This window comes from Molossus molossus, unplaced genomic scaffold (genome assembly GCF_014108415.1).
Source record: "Molossus molossus isolate mMolMol1 unplaced genomic scaffold, mMolMol1.p scaffold_m16_p_7, whole genome shotgun sequence".
In the NCBI taxonomy this organism is placed as follows: Eukaryota; Metazoa; Chordata; class Mammalia; order Chiroptera; family Molossidae; genus Molossus; species Molossus molossus.
This window is the reverse complement of record NW_023425401.1, coordinates 11,799,252-11,827,162: the sequence shown is the minus strand read 5'-3', so window position 1 is coordinate 11,827,162 and position 27,911 is coordinate 11,799,252. Positions and strand designations below refer to the sequence as shown.

General features: G+C 45.5%; 1 protein-coding gene across 2 annotated transcripts in view; it reads right to left on the bottom strand.

Moving 5' to 3' along the window:
• CPVL (carboxypeptidase vitellogenic like) overlaps positions 1-27,911 on the bottom strand; it is a 108,391-nt gene that overhangs the window by 37,303 nt on the left and 43,177 nt on the right. For both annotated transcript variants that reach the window (XM_036246895.1, XM_036246894.1), the window contains exons 7-11: positions 23,373-23,439; positions 10,297-10,419; positions 9,758-9,889; positions 5,177-5,275; positions 3,510-3,683 (exon numbers count right to left, since the gene is read on the bottom strand). In XM_036246895.1, the coding sequence (XP_036102788.1) occupies positions 3,510-3,683; positions 5,177-5,275; positions 9,758-9,889; positions 10,297-10,419; positions 23,373-23,439 (595 nt within the window). The remainder of the gene's footprint in view (positions 1-3,509; positions 3,684-5,176; positions 5,276-9,757; positions 9,890-10,296; positions 10,420-23,372; positions 23,440-27,911) is intronic.

Below are 27,911 nucleotides of genomic sequence, written 5' to 3'. Positions count from 1 at the left end.
CCCTCCCCAACCCCACTCAGGACTGGCCTCGCCTGGGGAAATGGTTTGCCCCGGGACCTTACTTCTCTCCCACACCTCAAATTTGTTCATTTTCCAGTTTGTTCAGCATTTTGCTCCTTATGTGTTGGACTAGAAACCGTAAGTCTGTCAAGTTTTTCTTATTTTTGTGTTTTCCAGGATTTCTTATGTAACGTTTGTATATAGCTGGTGCTTAAGGACTTTTGCTAAAATGTGTTAAACATCATTGGTAACAGTTTATATTTTCAAGCACTATCTAACCAGTTCTAAATGTTTTACATACATTATCTATTTAAATCTCACAAGAACTCACCTGTAAGTACTATTATTCTTCCCATTTCACAGATGGAGAAGCTGAGGCTAAGTACTTAAGTATACTCCCCCAAAGGACCACAGCCAGCATTCAAACTCAACATGTCTAACTTGAGAAGCCACGCTCCTACCTACCACGCCCTACGCCCAGCTGAATCCTAAACATCTTGACACTATTGTGAGCTGACTGAATCAAGAAGAATTCCAATAGCCCAACAGATTTTTTCTCATTCTACTTATTTTGGAAATTGCTTAAATGCTATCTCAATTTATCACCCAAACATCTGACATTATGAAACAGAGAATGAGTTTGAGTGCACATGCCCTATAGGTCATTACAAGAGAAGGATTTGTTTTCATGCAGTCTACCCAGAAACTGATGGACCACGGGAGTTCTATCAGTTCCCAGAAACTGAGGAGGGTCCCTCAGCCCATCAGAGATACTGCACTTTGGCTAAAAGGAATCTAGTCCTGGAAAAAGACTTCCAGGTGCCTCGGAATAGAAACAGGTGCACTGTTACCTGTGGCAAATTAGCACCGAGTCTTACATAAATATCGCTTTAAGGGTACTAACGTTTTAAGCCGACCTACATTGTCCTGATTCCACTGCAGATGCATTGAGTTCACCGCCAGCACAGACAAGCCAAAGATAACCGCTGCCTTGCGGGCTGTGCTGGCTGAGCTCCGAGTGAGTAGCCTGTTTCAGCGGCAGCCACTTTTTGGTGTGCGCTCAGAGTGGCTGAAGACTCTGTTCTCTTTCTTTCTTTTTTTTTTTTATCCTCACCCGAGGACATTTTTTTCCATTTTTTGCACAGATAGAGTGGGAGGGAGAGAGAGGAAGAGAGAGAGAGAGAGAGAGAAACATCGATGTGAAGGGACACATCGAGTGGCTGCCACCCGCACGACCAACCAGGGCCGGGGACAAACTGCAACCGACGTACATGCCCTTAGCGGGAACCAAACCCGGGTCTCTCCGGACCGCAGGCCGATGCTCTAACCGCTGAGCCAAACCGGCCAGGGCTCTGTTCTCTTTCTTTATGGACACCTGCTTTATCTGCATCACTAATCTCTTCTCTGTGTCTGGCAACCGAGTCAGAGTTTAAACGTTTAGAAAATACTCTGATTTTATTGGAATGCATATCAGTAAGTTTAGGATACATGGGGACAGGAACAGAGATATTTAAATATCTTTCATCAATGTGTTCTTTATCAATCCATTGTATACTCCAAGGTGATGAGCCAATGTCAGGTGTGCTGATGATACTTTCCTCACTTGGCTGAGAAAGGAATCATGTTCGAATTTAATTTAAACAGCGAGAACATGCATCTCCCAAGGGCCCACACACAAAAAATGTACACGGGAACTTCCTTATCTGCTCTCCACTCAAAAATACCACTTTGCATTTCTTAATGTTATATTATAGCCCACTAGTTACGTCTTGAAAACACAAATGCTAAGCTCTTTTTGGTTTAATAAATTTGAAGGTAATAAATATCTAATGATTCATTCATTCATTCATTCTCTTGCCGTCTGCTCTGGCGGGTGCTAGAACTGACAGCCCATGATGGCAGCACAACATGCCGAGTGTGACAAGAGCAGCGGAGACGACAGGGTGTCAGAGCTCTGAGGACAACCAGCAGAGCGGTATGAAGGTGCCCAGGGCAGGTTCCAGGCAGGCGAGCACGAAGGCCACTATATTTCCCCTACAGAACCAAACCCAAGAGTGGTTGAAACGCTGACCTCATCTAGTGAGACCCTTTCTTTCCTCGACAGTATTTCATCCAGTTCTGCAGATGTACAATAGGTTTGTGGACTCCGCAGGCCACTGACGTTAGATTATTTTCAAAAAGGGTGTGTGTCTAGGGACTCAACCTCTGTGCTAGAGGCAGGGCCAGAAAATGAGCCTTCTAGGTCTGGTATATTCCAAAACACAATCTAGTACCTGTGCATTTGACCAGAAACCCCTGGACAGTCCTGAAGGTTGTGTACTGAGCAATCCCAAGGGACACTATTCCTAACATAGACATTGTAGAAATGTGTATTTCTTGTGGCAGTCGAGAGTTTAGTTAAAAATAAACAGTATATTAGGACAATTTTTTATTTATTTTTTTGGTATGTGCCCCTAGTGGGAACCAAACCTGGGACTCTCTGGTTCGCAGGCCGACGCTCCAACTGCTGAGCCAAACCGGCCAGGGCTAGGACAATTTTTGACAGATAGGAATAAAGTATCTTGAAATGAGGTTCCTTGTTTTTCTTACTGATACAAAGGTATGTTGTCTACTGGCTGCTCTGTTCCTTGTTCATCCCAAACATTATTCTTCCTGCGGCCAGGAAGTAGAGGACGTGGACCACCTGACGGTGGTCTCTAGCATTTAAGCACACTTATCCTGCACAGTCGCCCCATAGAACATGCTGAGGACAGACGACAGCAGCCCTGGAGGATCACAGGAGATGAGAACAGAAGTGGGAAAAAAGATGAACAGGAGGACTTTTCTTTGTCACTCGCTCTTGGTGTCCACCTTCCTGGTGAGAGTTCTAGAGTCCACCGGTCCTTTGCCTGAAGTGTCAGGGCTTCCTTTCCGCAAATGCACTTTCTTTGGTACCTCCAGCGGCGAATCAGGCAGAACATCTCAACCAGATAACACCGTGCTAGTTTGCACATCTCCAGCAGGGACCCTTTCTCACTCATGGTTCCCAACGGACAGCCTCGCACAGTGTCTGGCTTAACGCAGACACTAAGAAAACTATGTTTGAGCAACATGGATGTATTCAACTGTTTGGCAAAATGATTTTTGAAATAAACCGTTGATTTCATTTACCCCTGATTTCACTGGGACTGATACTGTACGGCAAACAATCAGGAAACATCGGTTCACACACGCCTGTCTGTTCAGCTCCGCTATGACCTCTTTTCTCGAGAAATGGTAAGTGGCAGGTGCCAAAGAGAACTTCATTTTAGGAACTGTTGGGTAAGTGATTTAATTAGAAGAGAAAAAAAACAACTAAAACTTTTTGTATCAAGAAATCAAACAATGAAGGGGTTGTTTATATTTTTAAAACATCATAAAAGAAAAGAAAAAGGAAAAATGACAAGCGCTGAATGACCAATGCAGGAAAGTCACCCTGCTCTGGGTAGTCTGAACAGTTCCTAAAATAGTGACTGAAGTAATTCTCTTACCTTATAATTATTCATGATTTCAGTTAACCATGGCTTAACTGACTTCACTGTATCTTCTCGCAAGTACTTTGCAACTTTGGATCCGTCGTTAAAAGTCCGGTTTCCCACATGAATGGCTCGTCTTACTTCTGAGAGGGACAAAAATTTCTCATAGTAATTTTGGTCCTCAGGCTCCTGGCAGAAAGGGGCATCAGAAAGATGTTAGGGAACACGAACAGCCCAAATGTGGTCAAAGCTTCTCATAACACACACCACAATGAACAAGGTAAGACATGACTATTCACTTGTCTCCACCCTGAAAATTTTAACTTGGGGGGTTTTGAGTTCATTGAAATTTCACTAACAAGCCTGGACAATCTAACACTCTTGGAGCAAATACCCAATTTGTAAATGCTGGATTTTCCTGTTTGGAAATTAAGCCTTTGCAATCTGTGACTCCGATTAACAATCCCATTGGAGGCAAAGACAGGGAAAATGGAAGAGGTGAGATGATCAAAATCAATTTGCTCCTCGCCGGAGGATCTATGGAAAGAAGATCAAAAGAGCACAAGGGCCCAGGGTGATGTCATGGTGGGTTACAAGCTGAGGATGTCTTTTCCATAAAACCACACACACAAAATAATCAGCTGGCCATAATTTAAGGGGAAAATATAGAGCATAAAAACAGATGATATTTTATGAGGCACATAAGACAAAAGAAAAGTTATCCATGAGCCTTATTTTTAAGACAATATTGCATCCAAGTCTGTAATATTCATTATATGAAAATAAAAAGGATTAAATGCTGTTTTAAAAAGTTACAAAAGGATAAAAAAAATGCTGTCAGAGTTCAAGATGAAAAAGTTTTGCTAACTGTGAATTATTACTTTTAAAAAAATCAAATAAAAATTTTGTTTCTCTTGGTAAGCTCTCAATCTAAACCCACAAAGCTGGCAACTTCCACTGATATTCACTTTATACTTTATTTACAAAAATAGTTCACAAATAAGGCAATTTTACAAATAGGACGCATTGTCATATACGCTAGACAAAGACTACACAACCCAAACGCCCACTTTGGCTCACTTTATCTTATTTAATGAATTCTACACAAAAGACATCAGCTTTGGCCTACTTTTATGAAAGAAACTACTTGAATACTTCGAGAAATACTTCAGGGGGCTCAAAGTGAGGCCCGTGCAAAATGCAAGAAACATCTTAAGTTGTAAGTAAGACAAAGCAAATATTTTCATAAAGGCTTTGGCAGTTTGGGTTATCCAAGCTGTCCTAAGTACAGAACAAATAATGTGGGCATTTTCAAGAAACTCACTGCAGGCTTGGAACTCAGGGACCTGATGCCCAAAACTTCACTCCTGGCCTCTCTCTGTCCTTCACCAAAGAACTTCTGTATGACAAGCTCTTTCATGGTGATGGGGGAAGGGGCTTGTGTTACTCAGAGATTGTTTTGAGTTACCTGGAATATCACACATTCTCAATGGTCAAGTTATAATGTATACAACACTGATGGGGAAAAATCTCATAGATCAGTAAACTGAATAATACAATACAATTTGGGCCTATTTGTCTAGTATAAAGTCACTTATACTATTGCCCAAATCAAAGAAAGTTTGATTTTACCAAAAGTTTTAAGCAAACACTATGTTGGGTTTTAAAAAATATATCATTACCGTGCACTGTAAAATGTTATAGTAATTAGAACATCCTGTGACATTGTAGAAGTAAGAAGGGTCTTTTGTTAGGTCGCCATCTAGTAGTCTATCCATCACCTAAATCAGAAGAGAGAGGGAGAAAGAAAGAAGAAAAACATCAGGGTGAGTAAAACTATACAGGCGTTTGTCATTCTTTTATTCAATACCTTTTCACTTTGCCACTGTCTCATTCCACAACACTTACTGCACATCTCCTCTGAGCCAGACACTGTCCTAGACATTGGGGAAGAGTAGCCACCAAGACAGACCCGAAGTCCTGCCTCGGGTAGCTCATATTCCAGAAGGGGCAACGCACTAGCATTAATCAGCTAATGATTAATGCTTAGAGTCTGTAAGGAGAGAGCCGACAGGAGAAGGGAAGGGGCGTGTCATGTGTATGTGGTGCACTTGAGGACGCTGCAGAGAGGAAGACACACATGCCTCACTTAGAAGGTGGCGTTGCACTAAAGACCTGTTGGAAGGGAGAGCGCGGTCCATGCGGGACATTCCGGGCGGAGGCAACAGCAAGCCCAAAGACCTCGACTGCGGAGTGGGCCCTGTGGACGAGGGTTGCCATGACATGGCTCGCTGACCACTCAGACACGGTATGGGGAGAGAGGACAGAGGACATGGACATACATGCGTGTGTGTGGAGCTGGTGGAAGTTATCTTTGGACCTCCAACTTTACACACCCAGTGGTCAGCTAAGGGTGAGAGCAGTCAGCTGGGTTGAGTGCTTTTCCCCAGCCCTGTTCAGCTGCACGGGGCAGGCACAGACCGGTAGAGGTGCACTCGGAGCTGGACGAGGTGCCCAAGGCTGGGGATGTGTGTAGTGGCCGACCTTGCGTTTACGCGGGATAATCAGAGAAATGCAGACTTGAGAGGGTTGGGGATCCCGAAGAGGATGCAGGATCAATGATTTGAAAGGCAGTGTGGCTGCAGGAGGGCTGTTTGAGTTGGTGAGTTCACAGAAGTGAGCTGGGAGGACAGGAAGGGCCGGTTGGAAGATACTTGAATCTGAGATAGTGGAGTGATTGTTGGTTTTATGTTCATTTTGTTGTTTTTTGTTTTTGGTAATGGAATGAGCAATTGAGGTACAGAAGAGAATAAGATCATTGAAAGGGAGGAGATTAAGGGACTGAGGGACCAAGTACTGAACGGATCATCAGTGTGGATTCTGCAGGAACGAGGACACGAGTAATGCTTGAGAGATGACCGCGCGGGAGGGGCTAAAACCTGCAGAATGAGAAGGAGCAAGCCAGGGGACGTAGATAACCATCCGATGAAGTGGCGGTGGGTCCCGTGAGGACATGAGCATCAAAGCCCCCTGCGTCAGGACTGGGGACGTGGTCCGGAAGCTGCAGTGGGGAGCCAAGAGGGCACTTCCTTCCCTGCAGACCAAGGACAAAGTAGGGAAGGAGAGCACCGCCCTCACTGGAGAGGCTGCAGGGAGACAGCAGCATCAGGGAGAAGCAGGCTTGGGAGCAGAGCAAGCAGAGGGGGAGGGAAGTCAAAGAAGGACTGGGGACTTTTTTGAATGCAGACGCTGAGTCGTAAGGGGCTCTTGTAAAAGGATTTTGAGAAAGGAATTCAGGACCTTTTCAAAACCATCAATCAAGTATGTTTCTTACGAGGTAATATATTAGGATCCAAATTTAGAGGGGAGGAAACTGAGACAGACAAGTCACTCCAAGGACACCTCATTCCTAATGCCAAAGGTGGGAGTCAATCCGGGGCCCTGCACGCTCAACCACACACAGACCAGCTCCCAGCGGTCGGACTGCAGTGTCTCCAGTCTCGAATTCTTTCTGGCCGTGCTTTTGGGTTTAATATAAAATTTATTATTTTATTAGATTATTATTAATTTGTTTCTCAAACATGAAGCAACTTAAGTTTATCTAAGTTACTACTGCTAGGGGTTTAGGGACCAAGTAATAAAAGGATGATCACTGTGGAAAGTAGGGTGTGTGTGTGGGGTAATAAGTTTGCTTTAGCAACGCCATGGTAGCTCAGGGCCATTGGCACGACTTGGGGACACCTCGCTGAGGGGTGAGATGAGACAGAGAACCAGCCAAAGTTCTGCTTACCAAGCTGAATAACCTGGCTTAGCGCTGTGTTTGGAGAGACGACCACCTTGTATCTACCTTCTTCCATTTGCCTGCTGAACCCTGCACCCACGGGACGGTGCCAGCCCCGAGGACGTGTCTCTTTCTAACTTGCCCACCCAGAAGGGACACTACAGGCCAGCAGTGCTCCTGAATGCTTGCACCGTTTTTGGAATTAATCTTCAGAAATGATCCTCGACACCAATGGGAACATAAAGTCAACCTTTAAGAACGACTTTGATTTCGAAAAGAGTCAAAAATCGTTTGCTGCCAAATAAATAAGGTGGGTGGTCAAGACCCGTGAAATCCAGTTTCTACTCGGAACTTTTCTCACAAGGAGAACTCTGTGCATTGTCGTGGTAAGAAAGACAACGCAGGACCGGGGATGGGTCCGTGTGCATCTTGCGAAATCTTTTTAAGATGTTCCAGGATTTTTACAGAAAGCCTGAAAATTACCACAGGAGAAACCCTGGGGTGGGAACTGAGAAGCGAGGACAATTCTAGCCCAGGACCTCCCACAATCTGAGTGTGGCTTTTGGCAGTTGATTGCACCCCTCAGGGCCCAGCATCCTCATCAGCGAACGTGGGTGTGGGTGTGTGCGTCTGGGGAGATCTCGGAAGTTCCCTCCAGTCCGGGTTACTGCTCTTTGAGTAACAGAAGCAGTTTAAAGGGCCAGAGCACCAAACAGGCTTCGTTATTTAGGTCTGAGGTGTTGACAGCAGTTTTCTCTTGGGTTTCAGGATTTCTTGCAGTTTCTATTGCTGAGGTTGAAACACATTTGACCACTACTTGCTGACTTTCCTAAGGATCATTTTAGCTACTTCCCTTGAAAAAGCAAAGGTCTCTGAACTCTTCACTCAAGGTATTGGGTCAGAGGTCAGAGAGACACTGCATGCCTTCCAGGGTTTGGGGTTTTTCCTTTGTTTTCTGATGACTCTGGGTTGGGAGAGACTCTACTTCACCTCACGCGCCAGGTTCTCATTATGTTTGAACATAAAATACCCGAACTTTTCAACAAGTCCATGACTGCTGCTTCATGTACAGAAAACATCTTTCTGCTCTCTTTATCCCTTTGGTCCTATGAAATATTCTTGCTCTTGACATTGCTTAATCCCTATATGCTTCGTCCAAAACATATCAAATGTCTCACTTGCAGGTCGGTCTTGCATAATGTAAATTTTGCTGGGGATTCTAAATTCTCAAGGTTTGGTCCTTTTTACCCTGTCTGCCTAGCTCAGCAGAGAGCCTAGAACTGGCCTGGAAAAGACTGTCATTGTGAGTCAAAGAACGACCCTCACATCTCCATTAAGCTCCCTCTTCCTTCACATTCACAGTCCCACAATTGCCCAAGAAATTCGGAGGAATCCACACGCCGCTGCCCCAGCAGGTGCCCCGGCACAGAGAAGGGGAGGGGCTGGCAGCCTGCTCCGTTCTTCCTGAGCTCCACCCACTGCACAGCTGGCTGCCATCAGAACTCAGCACGGCAGGCACCGCCTTGGGGTATCAGGTAGTGCCCTGGCACCCACTTGCAAACTGGTGCTTAACTTGATGTTACTCCCCTCTCTCTGAGTTGGCATGTCTCCTCTTTTGATGTGAACCAGCTGCCCTGCAGTGCCTAGAAGACTATTACTACCAGGCCTCAGCCCTAATCCCAACAGAGCCCGAACAATGATAGGATGTGCTTCCAATAACAGAAAGATGCAAGTCCTCCAAATCCAATCCTTGCTTCATTTACTAAAGAATCAAACCTGTTGGCTCTGTCATAAAGGTGGCAACTCCCCCCCACCCAAAGAAAAACTGCTTATGCATCATCTTTGTCTGCATTGGGAAAAACAAAACAAAACAAACCCCAACTTCCTGTATCCTAATATTTCATCTAGTCTTACATTTTAAATAACAATGAAGAAAAGGGTGAAGATTATAACCACATTGTTTGATTCTTAATTTCAATTTTAGGGGAGCAACGTGCCAATATTTACACATCCCAGTGGCTCTTCTTAGAAGTTTCAAATTCCCACACTTTATAATCTTTGTTCCTGACACACGGGAGCATGTGGCCGTCGTCACACACGCCGGTCACTTCTCCAGCTGAGACCCCGTGTGTGGCTACGAGGCTTCTGAAGCCCCGAGCAGGTGCCGAAGAGCCTCCTGCCGCTTCCCGGGCCCCTCCTCCTGCCGTCCGCGGGCTGACCTGGGGCCTGCAGGGCCTTCCGATTAGCCAGAGCTAATGAAAGACGGTAGGTGAACTCCCGGAGGCCATCACAGGTGGAAGACACAGCCAAGGGCAATTCGGAGAAACCCAGGCAGTCTGTCCTTGGTTCGAGCCCACTGTCTCCCTCCCGCATGGGCAACGTCACAGATCTACCCTCTCTGACAAGGAACAGCCTGAGCACCGTGGTGGGGACCCTCCTCAGATGGTTCTCATTGCTCCGGGCAACGGGGCCCAGGACTCACTTCAAAGGCTTGAAACCACTTCTCCTCCTTGATGTATTTCACGCACTCATCACACAGCTTCTGGAAGTGCCTTCTCTGCTTCTCGTCCAGCAGGCCGATTTGGTACAGGAATGCTGCATAGCCCCCTATGATCTAGGAAAGAGACAACACCAGTGCCCCAGGGTGGGGGGAGTTAGGGAAGCCGTCGGCTTGGAGGAACAACCTTTGTAATTTGACAATCACACACACACACCACATACCACACAACACACACATACACACAACACAAACACGAACATACCCACACAATACACAAATACCTACCCCCCCCCATACACACACACCCCTGCACCTGTCCTCACAGTTCACCTGGGCAGACAGAGTAAGCTGACACCTTAAAACATCTGGTACAAGTGAGAGGATTGAAGTTATTAGACATCAACTGGGCAACAGAGTTCTTTTTATCAGGTTAGATCTCGAAGGCAAGAGGAGCCTCCATCTACTTAAAGGGAGTGTATCCCCCTTACGGGACAAGATGCAAAGGCAAAGGAGACACCTACTGATTCAGGATCGGAATAGGCATCCCCGATGGCGATCCCTTTCAGCTTGATCTTCACCGACAGGATGGGGTTGAGTGTGTGGATATAGTGTGCAAGTGCCGGCACGTATTTGCCTGCATAGGACTGAGAAGGGCAGATGTTAAAATGAACATTCACAAATGTACGCTAGTAAAATTATGTGCTTACACTCATCAGAATAACAATCAAGCCGCAGTATCTCCACAGGAGCCGTGACCAGTACTTGCCACCTCACACTGTAAATCCCACGACAGCACAGGGCTCTGCCTCTCACTCCTTTTGTCGCCCACATGGGACCAGGTGCCAGGCGAGTCACAGGCGAGGTGCACAGAAAAGAGTGAGTGCACATGGACTTGGTGAGCATTCCAGTTTCCTTCCAAAACAGTTTTTACAAAATGGACCAGTGAACACAATTCTGCCCCACAGGGCTTTTCTTACCAGAAAGTTCCATTAAAAGTTAAAAAAAAAAAAATCTCAAGGCCAAAATTAAGATTTCAAAATCTGCATAATGATGCAAATTTTGACATCAACATGTACTGAAGGAAGAGGAAAGGGAAAATACTATTTATTGGCCACTAAAATTGTCACTGAAATTACCTCTATTTCCAACCTTTTCTAGGACAAGTTTCTTTTTTCGGTTTTAAAATATTCTATGGACAGACATGGAAGTCGGGAACAGACTGACAAACCTCAGAGGGAGGAGGGGTGGGAAGAGATAAACCAAAGACTTATCTGCATATAAGCACAACCAATGGACACAGACATGAGGTTGGGGAAAGCAGGAGGGGGTGGGAGCTGGAAGAAAGGGATCAAGGGGAGGAAAAGGGGGGACATCTGTAATACTTTCAACAATAAAGATTTAAATAAATAAATACAAAAATGGATGGAAGCAGTTGATGATCGAACTACCAGTGATGGAAAAATATATATTCTATGGACACAAGCATAAAAATAACGCTGCTTTTAGATTATGCTGAAAAAGCTACTATGAGTTCAGTAATATCCAAAATCCACCTTGCAGTTTTTCCACGTAAAGGTTGCCTTCTTGACACCCCCACATGGATGTTTCATAGCAAACTTTGTATGTTCCAAGGGAGGCTCCAATCCCCAAGCCCTCCTTGCAGCCTCGCGTTCATTCGTGGGAACTCCGGCCGTCTAACTGCTGAGGCCAGAAAGCCGTCTTCATCTCTCTCATACCCCGAGAAAGTCCACCTGTCCAATGTGTCCATGGCCCACCGTCTCTCACAGCTCCATGTCATCCCTTGGCTCCAGGTAGACCACCTGGCCTGGACTGGGCGGAGCCTGGAACTGGCCCCTGCTCGCGCCCCTCCCCTTTCCAGTCTGCTGACCAGCCTGGGGTCCGGGAACACAAAGCAGATGCTGGCACTGCTCCGCTCCGGACCTCTGAGCTCTTCCGTCTCCCTCAGAGGAGAGCAAAGTGCTTTTCCTGTGACCCAAGAGCTGACCTGATCGGGTCACTTCAATAACTCTATCCCTACTGCCCTCTCGCTCCGTCTCCTCCAGCCCGCCTGGGACCACAGTCATGACTGATCCTCGCTGCTCCTCCCCACAGGGCCGTTGGGGTACCTGTCCCTGCCACCTGGAATGTCTTCCCCAGATATCATTCGGTCAACTCCCTCACTTTCTTAAGGGAGACTTTCTGGAGGATGTCGTCCCGGGCCACCCTATCTAAACTGTTCACACTCCTTTTATTTCGACGTTTTCTGCTCCCCTCCTCTCCTTTTCCATCTTAACCCTTATCATTCGCCAACTAATTTTTACTTATTTATCTTGAATGGTTATTCCCCCACCAGACTAGAAGATCGGTGAACACAGGGATACCGACCGGTCTGCTGCGTGTATTGGTGCAGCCCCCGGGGCCTGGCACTGTTTATTTGTTACTGCTCAGTAAACAACTGTTGGATGAACCTTGAGTTAACCTCATGCATTTGAAAACCAGCAATGCATATACGTTCAAAATAGACTCGAGGCACTATGTGGGTACATATGAGCCTGCAGACCCTTCACAACATTTCCAAGGCTCCCCAAGAGCTCGCTTGTATTTTAGACCCTAATCACAGGCTGGAGATATCATTGTTCCCATCGCCACATGTGGACACCGAGGCTCGGAGAGGTGAATTGTCAGAGTTCAACTTGGTCCGACCTACTCCAAAACCTAAACTCCTTCCAAGTTATGACAAAATATTTAATTTACATCATTTGTACAAAATCCCCTCACAGATGCAGCCCTCTTGCACAGTAGTATTATTTAGGCAAAGGACTGAATCAAAGCAATTTGGTCATGCGCACTCAGGAGCCCTTTTTGGCTTCCTTGTGATGATATAAAGATGTGTTTATGTATCTGAAATTTTGTTTGTTGCATAACTGTGCCATGTATTCTCTTTTTAGGCATAATAAGGGAATATTTATCATATACAATTTCTGTAAGATGACCCCAAAAGAGCAAATTTTCTTGAGTAATCATTTCACTGGTAAAGACGTATTATAGACTCTTCATTAGGTGATAGTTAATTGGGCAACTCTTCTGACAAAGGCATCCAGACTCAATTCTTGAGGAGACACAAAAATGGATAAGGCACAAAACTTGTAAAGTTCACAGTTTCTTTTGAAAATACATGATGAAAAGCTCGACTCAAAGGAGATAAGGCAAAGCTTACCATCTTATGGATAATTAAGCTCAGAATGTGAACAATGTCCCGCACATAAAAATGTATTTGATAAGTGAATGACTTATCTAACATTTCTTCTAAACATTTTTCTCTATTGGAAATTAGTACAAACGCTAAAAAAATATATCTTCTAGTGATACTATTCCTCTAGGTGTCTTGTTATAAAGTCTGGCAAACACCTTACTTGGCTCCTTCTGAGATGGAAGGGAATGCACTTTACATTGCTATGCAGGTAGTGATGACAAACTCAGGCTAAAACAGCCATATTTTCAGGGCACCTTCCCTCTTGTGACCATTGTGAGTATCTAGGATATACCCAGGAAGGAAATTAAGAAGAAACACCCATTCAATTTCTGAGCATATACTATGAACTAGGCTTTTCCACCTACTTTAATTGGCCAAATAAGGTTCACCTTATCTTCCTATATTTTAACACGACACAAACAAGGGCCTGTGCATTTCGGTCACGTGCCTGGCTGGAATTCTCTCCCTGCGTGGCTGCCTCCACACCTCCCATTGCTCATATCAAACCTTATTTCAGTCAATAGTCCTGGAATAGGTTACGGGTCTCTGGTGCCCCAAGCTGGGGCTCAAACTTGGGTTTACCCACGACATGCTCCGAGGCTGACCCTTTCTGGAAATCAACAGTGACATGGGAAGTCCTATAACCATGTCCAGAACAGATTCCTCCGTGTTCAGTCACATTGGCTAACCTAACAACGATGACGTTTCCCCGGTTTCTGCTTCCTAATGACTATCACACACGTCCTTGCCGGTGTCAGGGGGACAGATCCCTCCCTGCCGTTCCCATCGATCATTCCACTGGCTGCGTCGCTCAGGCTGCCACACCGCAGACGACCACAGGGTTATTTTAGAGAAGACAGACTGAAACGGTATAGTGAAATTTCAATTACGTTTGCTCTCCTGTTGACACATATTTCTTCTTTTTCCTTTTTTTTTCACAAGACAAGACTTATTATTTATTTCTCAATTGAACGATTCTCTGACCACCACAAGCATGTTAAAAGACGACCAGACAATAAATCATGTTTTATTGTGCCCAGTTTTTCCCTTTTCTGGATGTATATATATACATGTATATATGTTTTAAATAGAACGGAACCCCTTATTCGGGAGGAAGAATTTAGGTGTAGCTGTCTGATGGAACAGAAGTGGACTAAATAGGCCCCAAGGACCCGTGATCGGGATCCTGTAATTTTATGAATTCTTGCTTCTTTTGTTCTGAGTTCTGCCAGGAGCGAGGACAAAGGCAGCAACCGTCACAACCATCCGCCCTGCGGTTTCTCTGATCTCTGGCTGGCGTTCACCAATGTGGGCAGCAGCTGGTCAATGCAGCTCCTGAAGCCTGGGAATTCACACTAACCTTCCAGCATGGATTAGACCCGGGCCTCGTAAAAGCTCAGAACAGCATCAGAGCGGTTGTAAAAAGAAAGAAGCAGCACGTGGCCAGAAAGGATCTGCGCACATGTTATTTTAGAATTCAGCAGTGACCTTCCAACAGGAACTCGGCCACATACACATGTTTATCGAATACACTAATTCAGACTAGGTTGGCCATCAACACATTGGGATTTGAGTCTGCCCTTATTATTCCTTTCTAATATTTAAAGACACTTCAAGGTGCAATTCTTGCCTGGTTCATATTTTGAGCTCACCTCTGACAAGGACCAGAGATGCTGGGGTGTGTCTGCGTCTGCTTGTATTTGCTGGAACTTAAAGGAGCAATAAACCTCCAGTTCTCCCTGCTACATCAGAAGGATCTCAGAACTCAGCTCTGTCTTTTATTTCCCCCGTGAGAGAACAAGATCTCAACATCACAGTGGAACAGTGGTTTTGAATCTCGGTCTGCGATCTCTCTGCATTCTTAAATGATGTTTGGAACAGCCTGATGGAAATCACATTAAGAGCACATTGTACTTGTAAAAATAGTCTGGAGAGAATGTAATGCTTGGTTAATTATCCAGATGTGTAAAAGCACAATGAAATTGAACTTAAAAAAAAAACAAAAACGTGTAACTGTGTATTCCGCTTGAATCTCTCCCTTCTTACCTGTCTCAACAATATCCACAGCAGACCGACTGGACTCCTGCACCTGGTGACTTTTAAGGGAGGAAAAAACATTTCGTACCTAAAATCGAGCTTTAATCAGCTCCCCCAGAAGAAAAAAAATCGTGTCGGAGAATAATACTATAATGAAAACAATATCCTCTTACAGAAATTTCACATATGTTAGCGGTTACTGTTGTTTAAGCTTCTCTCGGGGGTCTACATTTCTTCCTCAAGTCTAGTTTTAAAAAAAAATGCAGTTATATGTTTTCGTACTCTGCCTTGCTTCTCAGGATGCATTTTTATGGTAAAGCGTGCAGAAACTTTATGGGTGATAATAAGCAATGGCCTTTGAAATGAGACACACCTACACCCGGACACACACTGTCGCTTCCACAGGCCCTGATTCCGAACCTGTGCTTGGCAAGTGGAAAGGGGGCAGTTGTCAACCTCAGCCGTGGTTGTTGAGGAAGGTCAAGGTCATCCTGCACCCCTCTGCCTGCTCTACCCCCACAACCCCAGCCACTCCAGCCGAAGTGAATGTCTCTTTGAAGAATTCACATTGGGAGTGATAAGAACTTGTCTGTGTCCCCAGAAGGAGACAAGGTGGGCTGTCCTTCTGGAGAGAGTCATACCAGGGCCATGTTCTCTGGCTGTCCCCAAACAAGGACTGTGGTGCAGCCACTCCCATTTACGGAGATCAGAGGGAATCAGGAAATATGCCTTGAAGATCATTTTATGCACAGACTACAAACCACAAAAACTGCTGAGAACCTGATGGACGAGCACAGGAAGCAGCAGCCAAGAGGAGAGGATTAAGCTAGGGCACCCTCAGCTTCATCCAGCCTGGGGGTGGAGCCTTATTTCACTGTACCACTATTTTCTCAGAGAGAAGAGGTGTGGTCTTAAAGGGGCCGCTTCGGAAAATTAATGAATGGGGAAAGCTGAAACTTCTGTATTGTGGTAATCTCTACAACTTCCTAGACATTTCTAGACCATGCGTCATCCAATTTCAAGACCACACTGCTGCAATTAAAATTAAAAATATGGTTTCAACCAAGAATATGACTTTATCTAAACAACCCTTTCTCTTGAATAGGAGCTTAAAAAGAAGCTCAGAATCTATAGGAATAGGCATTAGAAAAAACATTTTGATCTGTATCCAACTTTTAGCCACATGAATTTATGCAAAGGTATGCACTGCCTTCCAAGTGATATATTCTTACTTCATATTGAGAGGATGCTTCTTTAAAAAAAAAAAAATCCATCTGTGACAAGCATAGGTGAACAAGATGCACCGTCCCACCCCACTCCCCAACTGATGTGGTGTCGATTTTGCAGAAACCAGCTTGAAGCCAGGTGACACAACCAGATGAACAACCTATGTTTAAAGAGACTACAGTTAATTTGACTTTTAAACAAAGAGTATGAACATACCAGGCCACAGTCAACAAATCGAGTCTTCTGTTTGCTAACTGTAGATAAAATCAGAAGGTTGAAGCTGCACTATAGATATAATTTAGCATTTCCTGTCCCAACCATCTAATCAGGTACTATTTGTGTGGCAGCATGGTAGGTCACCTCAAACAAGCTTATAATGACTTCTGATTTACTCAGATTCCTTTCCACAGAACTGAGGAATCAGTAAACGTGTATTGATTCTACTTAGATACGCGATCCAAGAGCCTGAGGCCCAATTTGCAAACATTTCCATATGCCCCTGTTCAGCTTTTCAGGTTGCAGCTTAAAGTTTAACTTTTCTAATATTAAACTCATTAAATAGTCACAAATCCGTTTTCAATTCTAAAAGAAAATATTGGCAAGTCGGATGAACGTAACTGAAAATAGACATTTGTCATGAGCTGCAGAGTTAAAGCAGCTTGCATGTTATCTAATAAAATTCAGCAAGTTCCAAGCTTTTGGAAATAATTGCATTCCAAGGACTTCAAGCCTTTACATCACTTGAAACTTCCATTTACTCCATAAAACTTTATGATCAAAGCCAAGTCTTTATGATTAAAACTAAGTCTTGGCCAGAAAGACAGAAACATCCAAGGAGCTAGGAACTTCTTCTCTATTTGTGTAAGGTTGATAACCCTGAGAGATTCTGCACAAAATATGGAAGGGCTGTCTGCCTCCCTCCTACGGAAAGTGTGCCTGTTCTGTGGGAAGGGCCAGGTCTTAGAGACAGTGCACTCGTGAAGAGTTAGCAAGCCCCAGATTGCATCTCCGCAGCAGGGTTCCAATCCTTAGCCAGCTCTGGAGTCTAGCTGGGAGACCGGAGTAAGGCCTACCTAACCTCAAGCCTCAGTCATCTCGTCTGTAAAATGGGAATGATAATAACAGTGTCGGCTTCATAAGGTAGCTGTGAGGATTAAGCGAGGTAATGCATAAAACAGTGCTTAGCATCTTGCCTGTCATATGATCTGCTCTCAATAAATATTCTCAAATAAGACCTACAAATAAAACAAGTGACCTCAGTACTGCTGAAGGCCCCCTTCTGGTTACCGTATTCAATGACTGCAAGCCTGGGCCGGTAGCACAATGGTGTAGGCCTCCATAGAATGAGGACAGGCCCCTGCTAGAACAGTTCTCCCATCCCATGTCAGACGTCACCCCTCAACTTGTACGTCAGTGCTTGAAATTCCCCAATGCAAATACCTTCTGTGGCCTACGCTCTGTCTTTATTCAAATACAAGTTTAATTTTTCAGATCCTTCCTAATGGACAATGAGCTGATAACAAGTCAGAATGGGGGAGAGAAACAAATGACCGTGACGGAGATGAAGGAAGCGCTGGAGACAGGACCTGAGCACCGTACGGCTGAGGAGAGGCAGGCTGAGAGCGAGGCAGGGCACTGAAGAGCCGGCAAATAGGGGAGTAGAAAGGAGGGTCCCAGGGCCTGGGGAGTAAGCAGCACAGGGAGAGACGAGCCACGAAAGGGTGATGAAAGGAAGTGGGGAGAAGAACCACGGAGATTTCATCTCATCGAGTGAGAGCTGTGCATGAAGCCACTCTATCACATGCATTCAGTAACGTGCTCAGTCTCACGGGAAACAAATGAACCAACCACGGCTCTGGCCTACTGGGGGCCTGCACCCGCCCCGCCGGAACCCCGTGACCAGCGATGATTGCAATCAGGGCTGTCGGACTCCACGAGCCAGCAGGACTGCCTTCATGCAAATGAAGATAAAATATCCTATTAAGCGCCTTCATTTTTAAACGGCTTCAAAGTTTTGCCTTTATCGGACCCTCAAATGAGCCATGGTTACAAGATGCTTCTAAGGAGAGCAGGCCCGTCCCCTGCCCGGAAGGGGTGCTGGTTTCCACCCCAGGCCCCGCCGTCCAGGGAGTGTCCACTCCTGCCGCCACCTGTGAGCACTGCTGCTCTCCCGGGGGGGACAGAAGCCACGTGCCCAGGGGGTGAGGGGCAGTCCCCTCCCCCCCGCCCCGCCTCCCAGGAGGGCGGCTTCGCTTAGGGTCTGGCGGGGCCCACGCAGCCCCGCGAGGGTTCTGAAGCGGGTCTGCACCCCGACAACAAGAGCAGCCCCTCTGCCGGCTGCTGGCTCGGAAAGAATAACACTGATGAAGAAAGTTAATTACGTGAATTAAACGCAGCTTGCTTCTCTTTTTGAAGTACTTTTTTTTTTCATGCCTGGAGGAGGGTGATTTACAGACACATTTGTCTCTCTTTAGAGAAAATTAATTCCAGTTGGTGTTCCAGGCAGACATGGGGGGAAAGCGGTCCTTCCTTCCTCTTCGTGGCCCAGGCTGCCGGCCGCACTGGGCCCGGCTACGGCCTCGCCACGGTCACCCGCAGCCACCGGGAGGCTGGGTCCCTTCCCGCACGTGCGCGCCTCTCCAAAATGCCCAACACAACTTGGCAGCTCCACGGTTCTCTTAGAGGGGACGAAGGCCTTCTTTTAAAGACGACCTCCAGATACCAGAGGGACAGACAGCGCCACGTCCCAAAGCAGGCGAGCAGAGCTGTCTGAAGGCCCGGCTCCTGCCCCCATGCTTTAGGCCCTATGTTCTGGGGCCACAGTGCACGAATCCAGCTTTTCAACATGGATGGTAATAATGGGCATCATGTGCTGGGTACTCACCACAGCCAGCCACTCCGCTAAACATTGGAGGAGGATTATCTAATTAGACGCTCCAAACAACCCTACCAAGTAGATACTGTTATTACTTCCAGACTCCCTTACACAAAAGCCGGGGTGCTGAACAGCTGCTCCGGACCCTGCAGCGTCAGGCTGTCCCATCCATAGCACACAATGTCAGGGGCACTTAGGTCCAGGACACTTGCGCTGAGAAGCAGGAAACCCTTTTTTAGTTCACGGATTTATTTTCCAAGGATCATGCTACAAACCGAGCGGCATTCTTTGTTCAATCTCCCTAAAGAGGACGAGGAAATTAAGAGTTCAGAAGAGAGAGGATTTCCCCTTGTTGAAAAATCTATTGCAACTTGTTGTGTTTTTTTGGTGGCGGAGAGAGGAAGGGTGGGTGGTAATATATTAAAACTGCAATTGTACACAGATGCTTTAAGAGCACATCTAGGTAACTACAGTTGAATTTCTAGTAAAGCAAAATATCCCTGGAAGTGATCTAATTTACAGACCATCCTCTCTGATGATAAGATGAAAAGCAGAAGCCTAGAGACATTAAAGAACATGTTTAGAATCATCCAGAGAGAGGCAAAACCAGCAATGACTCTCAGGTCTCCTGATTATTTATCCAAAATGCCTTCCATTTATCCATTCTGCCTTTAAGCAGAAGACCAGATGGAACAAACCAGACTGCAGAAACACAGCTTTCTAATAATAATAAACCATCGAGGCATTATTTAGTGCTCTCCCTTCTAGAAGGAGACGTGCCCCCAGATTTGACGTATCCTGTGTAGTTCTTTATGAAGACGGTGCTGCCTGGCAACCACGTCTCTGCCCCAGGTCCGGCCTGCCCTCCCATCTTCCTTCATCACTCGGAAGGCACAGGTTTCCTTAAAAGTATTCATCCTGGCGGCAAGGGACGTAAAAGCAGAATGGCCCTTCCCTACACACGTTCGGAAATGACATGCGTGGAAACCACCGGGCAGACATGAAATAGACAAATTTTCCATCCGGGATTTGGCAGCTTGGCTGAAAGCTCAACATCTTGGTTAACAACATCACCCCATCATCTGCGAGACAAGGAATCACACACTAGGCCGACTGCTCTTCTGTAGGAGGGCACTGGGCGTTCTCCAAGGCTGCTACCAAAATGAAGGGGGGGTCTCTTCCTGCCCCTCCCCCCAACCTGCTTTGGAAGTAGTCTAAAAGGCAAAGAGTAGCAGGGAACTATTAGGAGAGATTCCAAATAATCACAACTGGGTAATGACTTAAAAAATGAACGGTCAGAATGTCCTTTCCAAACAGCGTGGACAGAGAAGAAAGCGAGCCGAGGAGAAGGGAGTCCCTCGTGCCGTCAACCTGCCATTCCCTTAGAGGACGAAAACTCTTTGCACTGTGACTGCCGTCGGTGGACTTCTGGGGCTGACGCCTGCCCAGAGCCCTTACGGCCCTTCTTCAGGTGCCATCACTTGGGCCCTCCCGTGGAGCCCACTTATCTCCCCGCTCCAGCCCTGCGGGTCAGAGGGCGAGGGCCCCCCCTCGAGCCCCCCCCTCTGGGCACTGGGCTGAGCCTCGGGTACCGCTCTGGCCAGTCTGTACATTCCACCCCCATCGCCAGGTACTAGTTCTAGAATGGCATCCAAATGGATCACATGAGATTCAGGAACATGGGTGGAATTGCTGGGAAAGAGAAGTTGAGCTGGTCGGCCAGACCAGAGCTCTGGAGTGGGGGGAGGGGCAAGGACAGGGGAAAGAACTTACCTGAGAATGAAACCACTGAACTGCAAAGCTAAGTGAACAGCTCAAGAGAGAATGAAAGACAAACTCCTGGTGACACTGAGTGCCCATATCCAGCCATACCTCATGGCACTCAACTCAGTCGGTCTTAGACCACTTCGAATAGGGTTCCTCGCCCTTGTGAGAAAAAGAACTGACAATATACCCCATTCACCCCCCCAGATCCGTCCGACCTGCTGCCGCCTCTGTGTGGCCTTTCAGATGGCCCCAGGCTGAGGCAGCTGCTGCAGGTTCCTGGGCCGCTTCGTAGCTACCCCCAAACTGCACTTTTCATTCTGTGCTGTGCTTGGATTGTTACTGTCAGCTGTAGGATGGAGTCGATGTCTTATTAATCATTAAATTTCCAATACTCATCCAATGCCTCAGACCCAGCAGACACTCAATATAGGTGTGTTGAATTGAATTTGATTCTAACTACTCTTTCACTGTGTCCTCCAATGATTTCCCATCACACTTAGGATGAAATCGAAACTCTACCGTGGGCAGCAGGGCCCTGCACGGTCTGCCTGCCCTTCCCATCTCGGCTCCGTCCACAGCAGCTCTGTGCTTCTCCTTGAGAACACCCAGCCTGTCCCCACCCCAGAGGCTTTTCATCTGCTGTTCTTCCTTCCGGGAAATGCCTTCTTCCAGATGCTACAGCCATCGCTCTACTACATCACTCGGGACTCTGCTCAATTGTCTCCTTATCAGAGAGCCTTTCTCTGGCCCTCTTATCCTAAACAGCACCTGCATCACTCCAACAAGAACCCTGCTGTATCCTTGTCATGACACTTGTCACTGCATGATGGCACAGTGCATAGTTATTTATTGACCATGTCTTCTCCTCTGGAATGTGTGGAGGCAGGGAATTTTTTCTGTCGTGTTCACAACTATATTCTTAGCATCTAGGAAGTTGTGTGTTCTCAAAATGCTGGCTGTGATACATTTTTGAAACAACCTTAAATTTAAATGGATGTAAAAAAGCAAACCCCAAAATTGAAACCAACATATGCAGGTGAACCTGTATATTCTGTTGTAACATAATTACCCTAAAAACAGAATCAATTCTATAACTTTTAAACACAGTACTTTGTTTTTAAACCTGTAGTAAAATAATAAGTCTAATGATAAAAATAATTACAGCAAAAAAAAAAAATTAATAGTAACTGGGAGGTTTATTGTAGCCATGGTACTGATGTAGTAATTGTGAAGCTGTTTTGCATATGTTGGATGATTGAACAGAAGAATAAATACACTGATGCTGTTGGAAACTTTGGTCCCCAATGTGAAAAAAAGGGTCACACATGTACAAAATAGGGCGGGGGAAGAAACTTGTGATGTTGAATTAGAATAATGGGATGGCTTTAAACAAAATGTTGTTTCCTAGCTCTGCCTGCAGACCGAGTCTAAAAGAAATTGCATCCCAGTAGTTATGAGCACGCTTAGTGCTCAGGTCTTGGTTTCTAAATGCCATTCCCCATTAAAAGGAACCAAGATTCCTTGAAAAAATGACTGATTCCAGGGCAGGGGCAGAGGACGCACAAGATAATCCTAGAAATGTATTTGTGTCCCAAAGCAAGGAAGTGTTCAAAGACTGCTGGAGACCTGTCAAAAGGACACAGGATCCAGACAGAGAGGGGTCCCACTGACCACATGTGGGCAATGTGAGCATCAAAAACAATAATGATAGCAATAAATTTTAACAATCAAACAGAAATCACAACCCATGAGTCCACAGTGATATTTTAAAATTAAAAACCAGAGAAGAATAGGAGTGAAAAATCTCTGTAGGAGACGGCAGGAAGTACCCACAGGAAAATAGATCAGACACATCTGGTATCTGCCAGATCTGACCATTGGAAAGGTACCTTTTTCCTTTTGGAATTAATAAGTAGTCTGAGAGCAGGTGAACACCTGTTCCCCTCAAGCTGTCGCCCAATGCTGCTTTTAGCATCCATTGACGATTTCTGTCTGAATGAGTTATTATACTGCAGGGGGGGGAGGGTACAATGGCATCACCAAAAATGTCACAAATGGACATCATCTATGTTGTGTTCTTGCCAAAACGTTTTCACTGAATCTAAGCATTGAGGAAAGAATCAGACAAATTCAGAAAATAGAACATTCCATAGAGCACATGGCCTAGACTCTTCAAAATGATCGCAATGAATGACAACAACATCAAAAAAGGCAGGGGACTGACTGAGCCATGAAGACCTGTTGTGACATATGAACGTTCATTGAGCCCTGGATTTAAAAAAAAAAACAATGTTATAAAGGACATTTGGGGGAATAATCGGAGGATGTTTAATATGGGCTGAATTAATGTGCGCGCGCATGTGTGTACACACATTCTGTATGAATAAAACCACGATATATTTCTTGGAAGAATACAAGAAAACATGACTTCGACTCACCTCTCCTGTGGCATAGAAGTCGTTCTTTTGGTACTCAGGAAACAGCTGGAAGAACTGAATTAGCGCGCTGCAGAAACAACAGGAATAAAAGTCTCAGGGAGTCGCAAAGCCTCCAGGCTGCCCGGTCTAAGCCTCGCACAGTCGGGGTCACGTTCGAGACCGATGCCAGTGTGGTATAAGCTCTGCAGGCACCGGTTTCAGCGTCGCATGAGCATAACCCTCCATACTGTGGAGGGTCGGAACATACTACACTTGCGGTCTTACTTTGTGATACTAAGCTGGGGCGAGTGGACGTCAACATTCTGGGCAGGTTTCCAAACCTCTGGGTTAGCAACGTGGATCGTCCACCTTGAGCCAAGTGATGCAGGCTTTCCCCTGTTATTTAGCAACCTTGGAGGCAGTTCTGCAACCTCTCGACCCCATTAACGGGGGTTTGTAGTGAGGTAATGGGCACCTTCATTGCTTTCCGACTCTCCGGGCGACCCTGAACATGCCGAATGGGGCTCCCAGAATTTCAGTGTCTTAATAACCAAGGCACAGAAAAAATGTGAAATGACCATATTTTACAGGAAACTACCAAAAGGCCACAGATATGGAAGAAAATGTACAATGGCCTCTAGGCTCAAAAAAAAATCTCATTTACTAAGGAATGCGAAGACCACTTGGGTGAGTTGTGCTGAAATCGACTGAAACAGACTCAAGGAAACAAAACCCTGTGAGACCCAGAGGCTCTGTGGATGTTTGCCCCCAGCCTGCGGTGCCTGAGGGCCAGGCAGGGTTTGGTCCCAGCTTCCTGCTGAGGGCCTTACAGCCAGGAACCACCCAGGAAAGACGAAAGGCAAGGAGGCCCTGCAAAATCAGAAGGGGGAGAAAGTTCAAGGGTCACAAAGAGGCAAAACTGGGTCATCACAGTCACCATGATCCTGGCCCTACTTCATTTTCAAAGGTTCCATAAAATTCCACTATTAAACGCTACTGTAGTGTTTCAGTGTATTTCTTTATTAATCATTAATAGTAATGAAAATCTTTGTATCAGCTAAATCTGGGAAGCTGCATTATATAGCTTCCAAGTTAGTGTTGACAATAAGCCAGCTTTGAAGCAGAGATAAAAATAGGAGTTTAACCTCCACCCTTCCCTCTCTAACCTTTAGGCTAAAAATTGACTTCTGTTCGCTCTTCCTGCTAATTGGAAAGGCAATGGATAATGTAATATAGTCAAGTTCAGCTTGGCCATCTGCCTTAGCTTAAAGCCCAGGCGCTTGGACAATTTGTTGGAGAGTTGTTAGGGCTGTCAGATTTAGTGAGTAAAAGGCCCTGCAAAATCAGGCGCCCAATTACATTAGACGTTTTGAGAAGCAGCAAATAATGGTTTAGCATAAGTATGTCCCAAATATTGCATGGGCCATACTTTAAGATTTAAAAAAATTATTCACTGTTTATCTGAAATTCAAATGTAACTGGGTTTTACTTTATTCCGTACTTTAGCTCAGTTGCTTGTAGCTCAAAGGATGCCAGGAACCTCTAGCTGACCCGTCCAAAGCGAGGCCCCACGGGGGAAGTTATCATCGAGTTTTGTTTTGTTTTATCCTCACCCGAGGACAATTTTTTTTTTTTTTTTTGCATTTATCTTCAGATAGAACAGGAGGGAGAGAGAGAGGAAGAGAGAGAGAGAAACATCATTGTGAGACACATTGAGTGGTTGCCACCCACACAACCCCAACTGGGGCCGGGGACAAACTGCAACCGAGGTACGTGCCCTTAATGGGTACGTGCCCTTAATGGGTCTCTCTGGTCCACGGGCCAACGCTCTAACCGCTGAGCCAAACTGGCCATGGCTATCATCAAGTTTTACCTTCACAATAAAATCAGAACAATGACAACCAAATAATAATAATAATAATAGCAAGCCCTTAGTAGGTCCTTCCTAAATGGGAGTGAAAAATAAAAAAAAGGTGAATTCACTGAGTTAGATTTACATATGCCATTTGCTCATGTAACTGTGTTTTAGTCAAGGGCTCTTCTTCTTATTACATGATGAAGGTTTGCCTAAAAATATAATCTAGAATTATGGCTACATAAAATTTCACATTTTAGAAGCAGAATTGCTAAAATATATGATGTCCCAAAAAATGTACACCCCACTTTGCATAATTATAAAGCTAGTGTTTATTAAAATACATTTCATTTTCAAAATGTAATAGAATCTACTGACATCCTGTATATATATATATATTTTGGGACACCCTGTATACACACATAATGTACACGCATGTGTGTGTGCATGAGTGTGCACTCCATGCGTGTGTTCAGGTACCAGGAAGCATGCCTCTTCCAGGCTATTCCACTTGCTGGCTTTGAGCCAAGCCTTTCTCCAATAATTAGAATTTAAGTCAAAAGCTACCTGGTGGTGGAAAGGTGTATTAGAAGACAACAGGATGAAACAGAACTCGTAAGAGAGAATGACTGGAATAAAAGTACTTCTCAGACCCAAAAAAGGACGATGGAGGGTGTGTGATGATAATGGTCTAGAGACCGGAAGACAGCACTAACGGGTCAGAGGCATGATACATACAAGATGTTCAGGAGGGTTGAGGTTAAAATAATGTAAACAAAAGCTCCATAACAACAAAGGCCAAACAAGGAGCATCTTCAGCTGCTGGAAGTTTGACCAAAACCACCTCAGCAACAAGAAACTTGGTGGTTTTGTTTTGTTGCCATAGACAGGGTCCACCCTCCCCATTCATCCACCCCCCTCTGGTGGGGCTGGGCCGGGCTCTTCTCCAGGCCGTGAGCATCAGGCCATGTTCTCATGCAGTACAGGAAACCTGTTTCATGGTCACGTTGCTGTGAAGCTTTGTGTAGCAGTAGATGTTATTCCCCATACACTCCAACATGTGGACTGAATGACAGTACCATTTCCCTCTGGCTGTACGAGTGCAGTGTCAGGCACCTCACAGGGGCAGGGGCTGTGGGCTTGCTTACTCTGTGTCCCCAGCACCAGGACCAGTGTCGGGCACAGAGCAGGCCATTGATAAACAGAGGCAGAAGGAGAGGAACGCCAGTTGGTATGCTCCAAATCAAAGTTACAAATTCATTATTCTTCAGTCAATTTATTATTTTTTTCTAAACCAGAGAGGCATTGTGGTTCAATAGCACAATTCAAGTATGAAAAAAGAAACAAGGGAGAAGAACATTTAAACATCTTTTAGTGAAAACGTCTCCTTTCCAAACACAGAAAAGCAGCCTGAATGGGAATGTCCCATCCCGTGCGGAGCCTCCTCACAGCCTGGCTGTTAACAGGCAAAGGAAATGGGACTTTCCGAAGAAAAGAAAGATGGTTTTCAAAGGAGGGAGAAGAAAGATTTACTCTTTAAACCTGCAGTAGCCCATTTACAGGTTTCAAAGAGACCTTTTTATTCCAACCACCCATCTGGAGAGCTGGAGAGAAGGGACGAATAGTGTAAACTGGAAAGGAAACAGCTGAAATCAGTTTACTGCACTACCCTTGATTAGCTATTTTCCAGTTCTAAGAGCCTGAAGCGAAAAGAACTCAAACAGCTATAAACAATGGAGGCTTTGAAATAGGTTCTCTTTACATGTCATGCTGGAGGAGATGGACCAGTGTCAGCAGTAATCTCCACATGGAGGGGCAACTGGGAGCTGAGACCATCCTGGGGGGAGGGGAAGGAGAGACAGAGAAGGAATGGCAGGGTTGTAACCCTCTGGCTTAGAGGGATTAATGTGTTTCTTTAATACAGAACCTCCGCCCTCAGGGTGTTTGCTAGTTAAACAACTAAACTGGTTTGGATTTAAACCAAAGAGAGCCCGCAGTCAATACTAAATGAGAAAGACATAGCGCTTGAGTACTTATAAGGACAGCCATGGGATTGTGTCTGTGCAGGGCGGGCGTGTGAGCCAGACGGGAGGAGGGGACCTCTGCAGGATGTCCAACCTGCTCCCGGGATCCACTGCACCTGGAAACATAAGTGAGGGGTCCTGGGCCTCCCCGCTGGAAACCGAATGGAAGTGTTCAAGGAACGGGGCACGTGGCAAATGGAGTGTTGACTACAACAGCCGTGTTCTTCTCTAAGGCAGAGGGCAGAGGAGAGAATGTGTCCGGGAGAAAGGTGGAGGGGTCCTGTTTCCTCTCCTCCCCAGCACCTGCCTGGGGCAGAGATGAAACACCTCTGACTCTGTGGGACGCACTTTCGCTTTTGTGAGTGCGGGGTGAGGTTGGGGGGAGAGGAGCTGGTTAACTCTGTCTGGCCACTAGTGTTCTTTTAGTAAACTGTTCTACAGTGGTGACCTGGTGACCTGGTGACTGGAGAGATCAGGACTTGGTCTCTCGGAATAATTTACAGGCTGGAAAAATGTGAACAAATAGGAAAGTTCATTTACTTTTTTTTTTTTTTTAAGTACTAAATATAGCTGTACTAATGTAGGGAAAAGAAAGGAAGAAATTATATATATACTGTTTGATCAGGCTTACAACTTTCCGTTTTCCTCCTTTTTTTTTTTTTTTAAGCAAAAGAATAATTT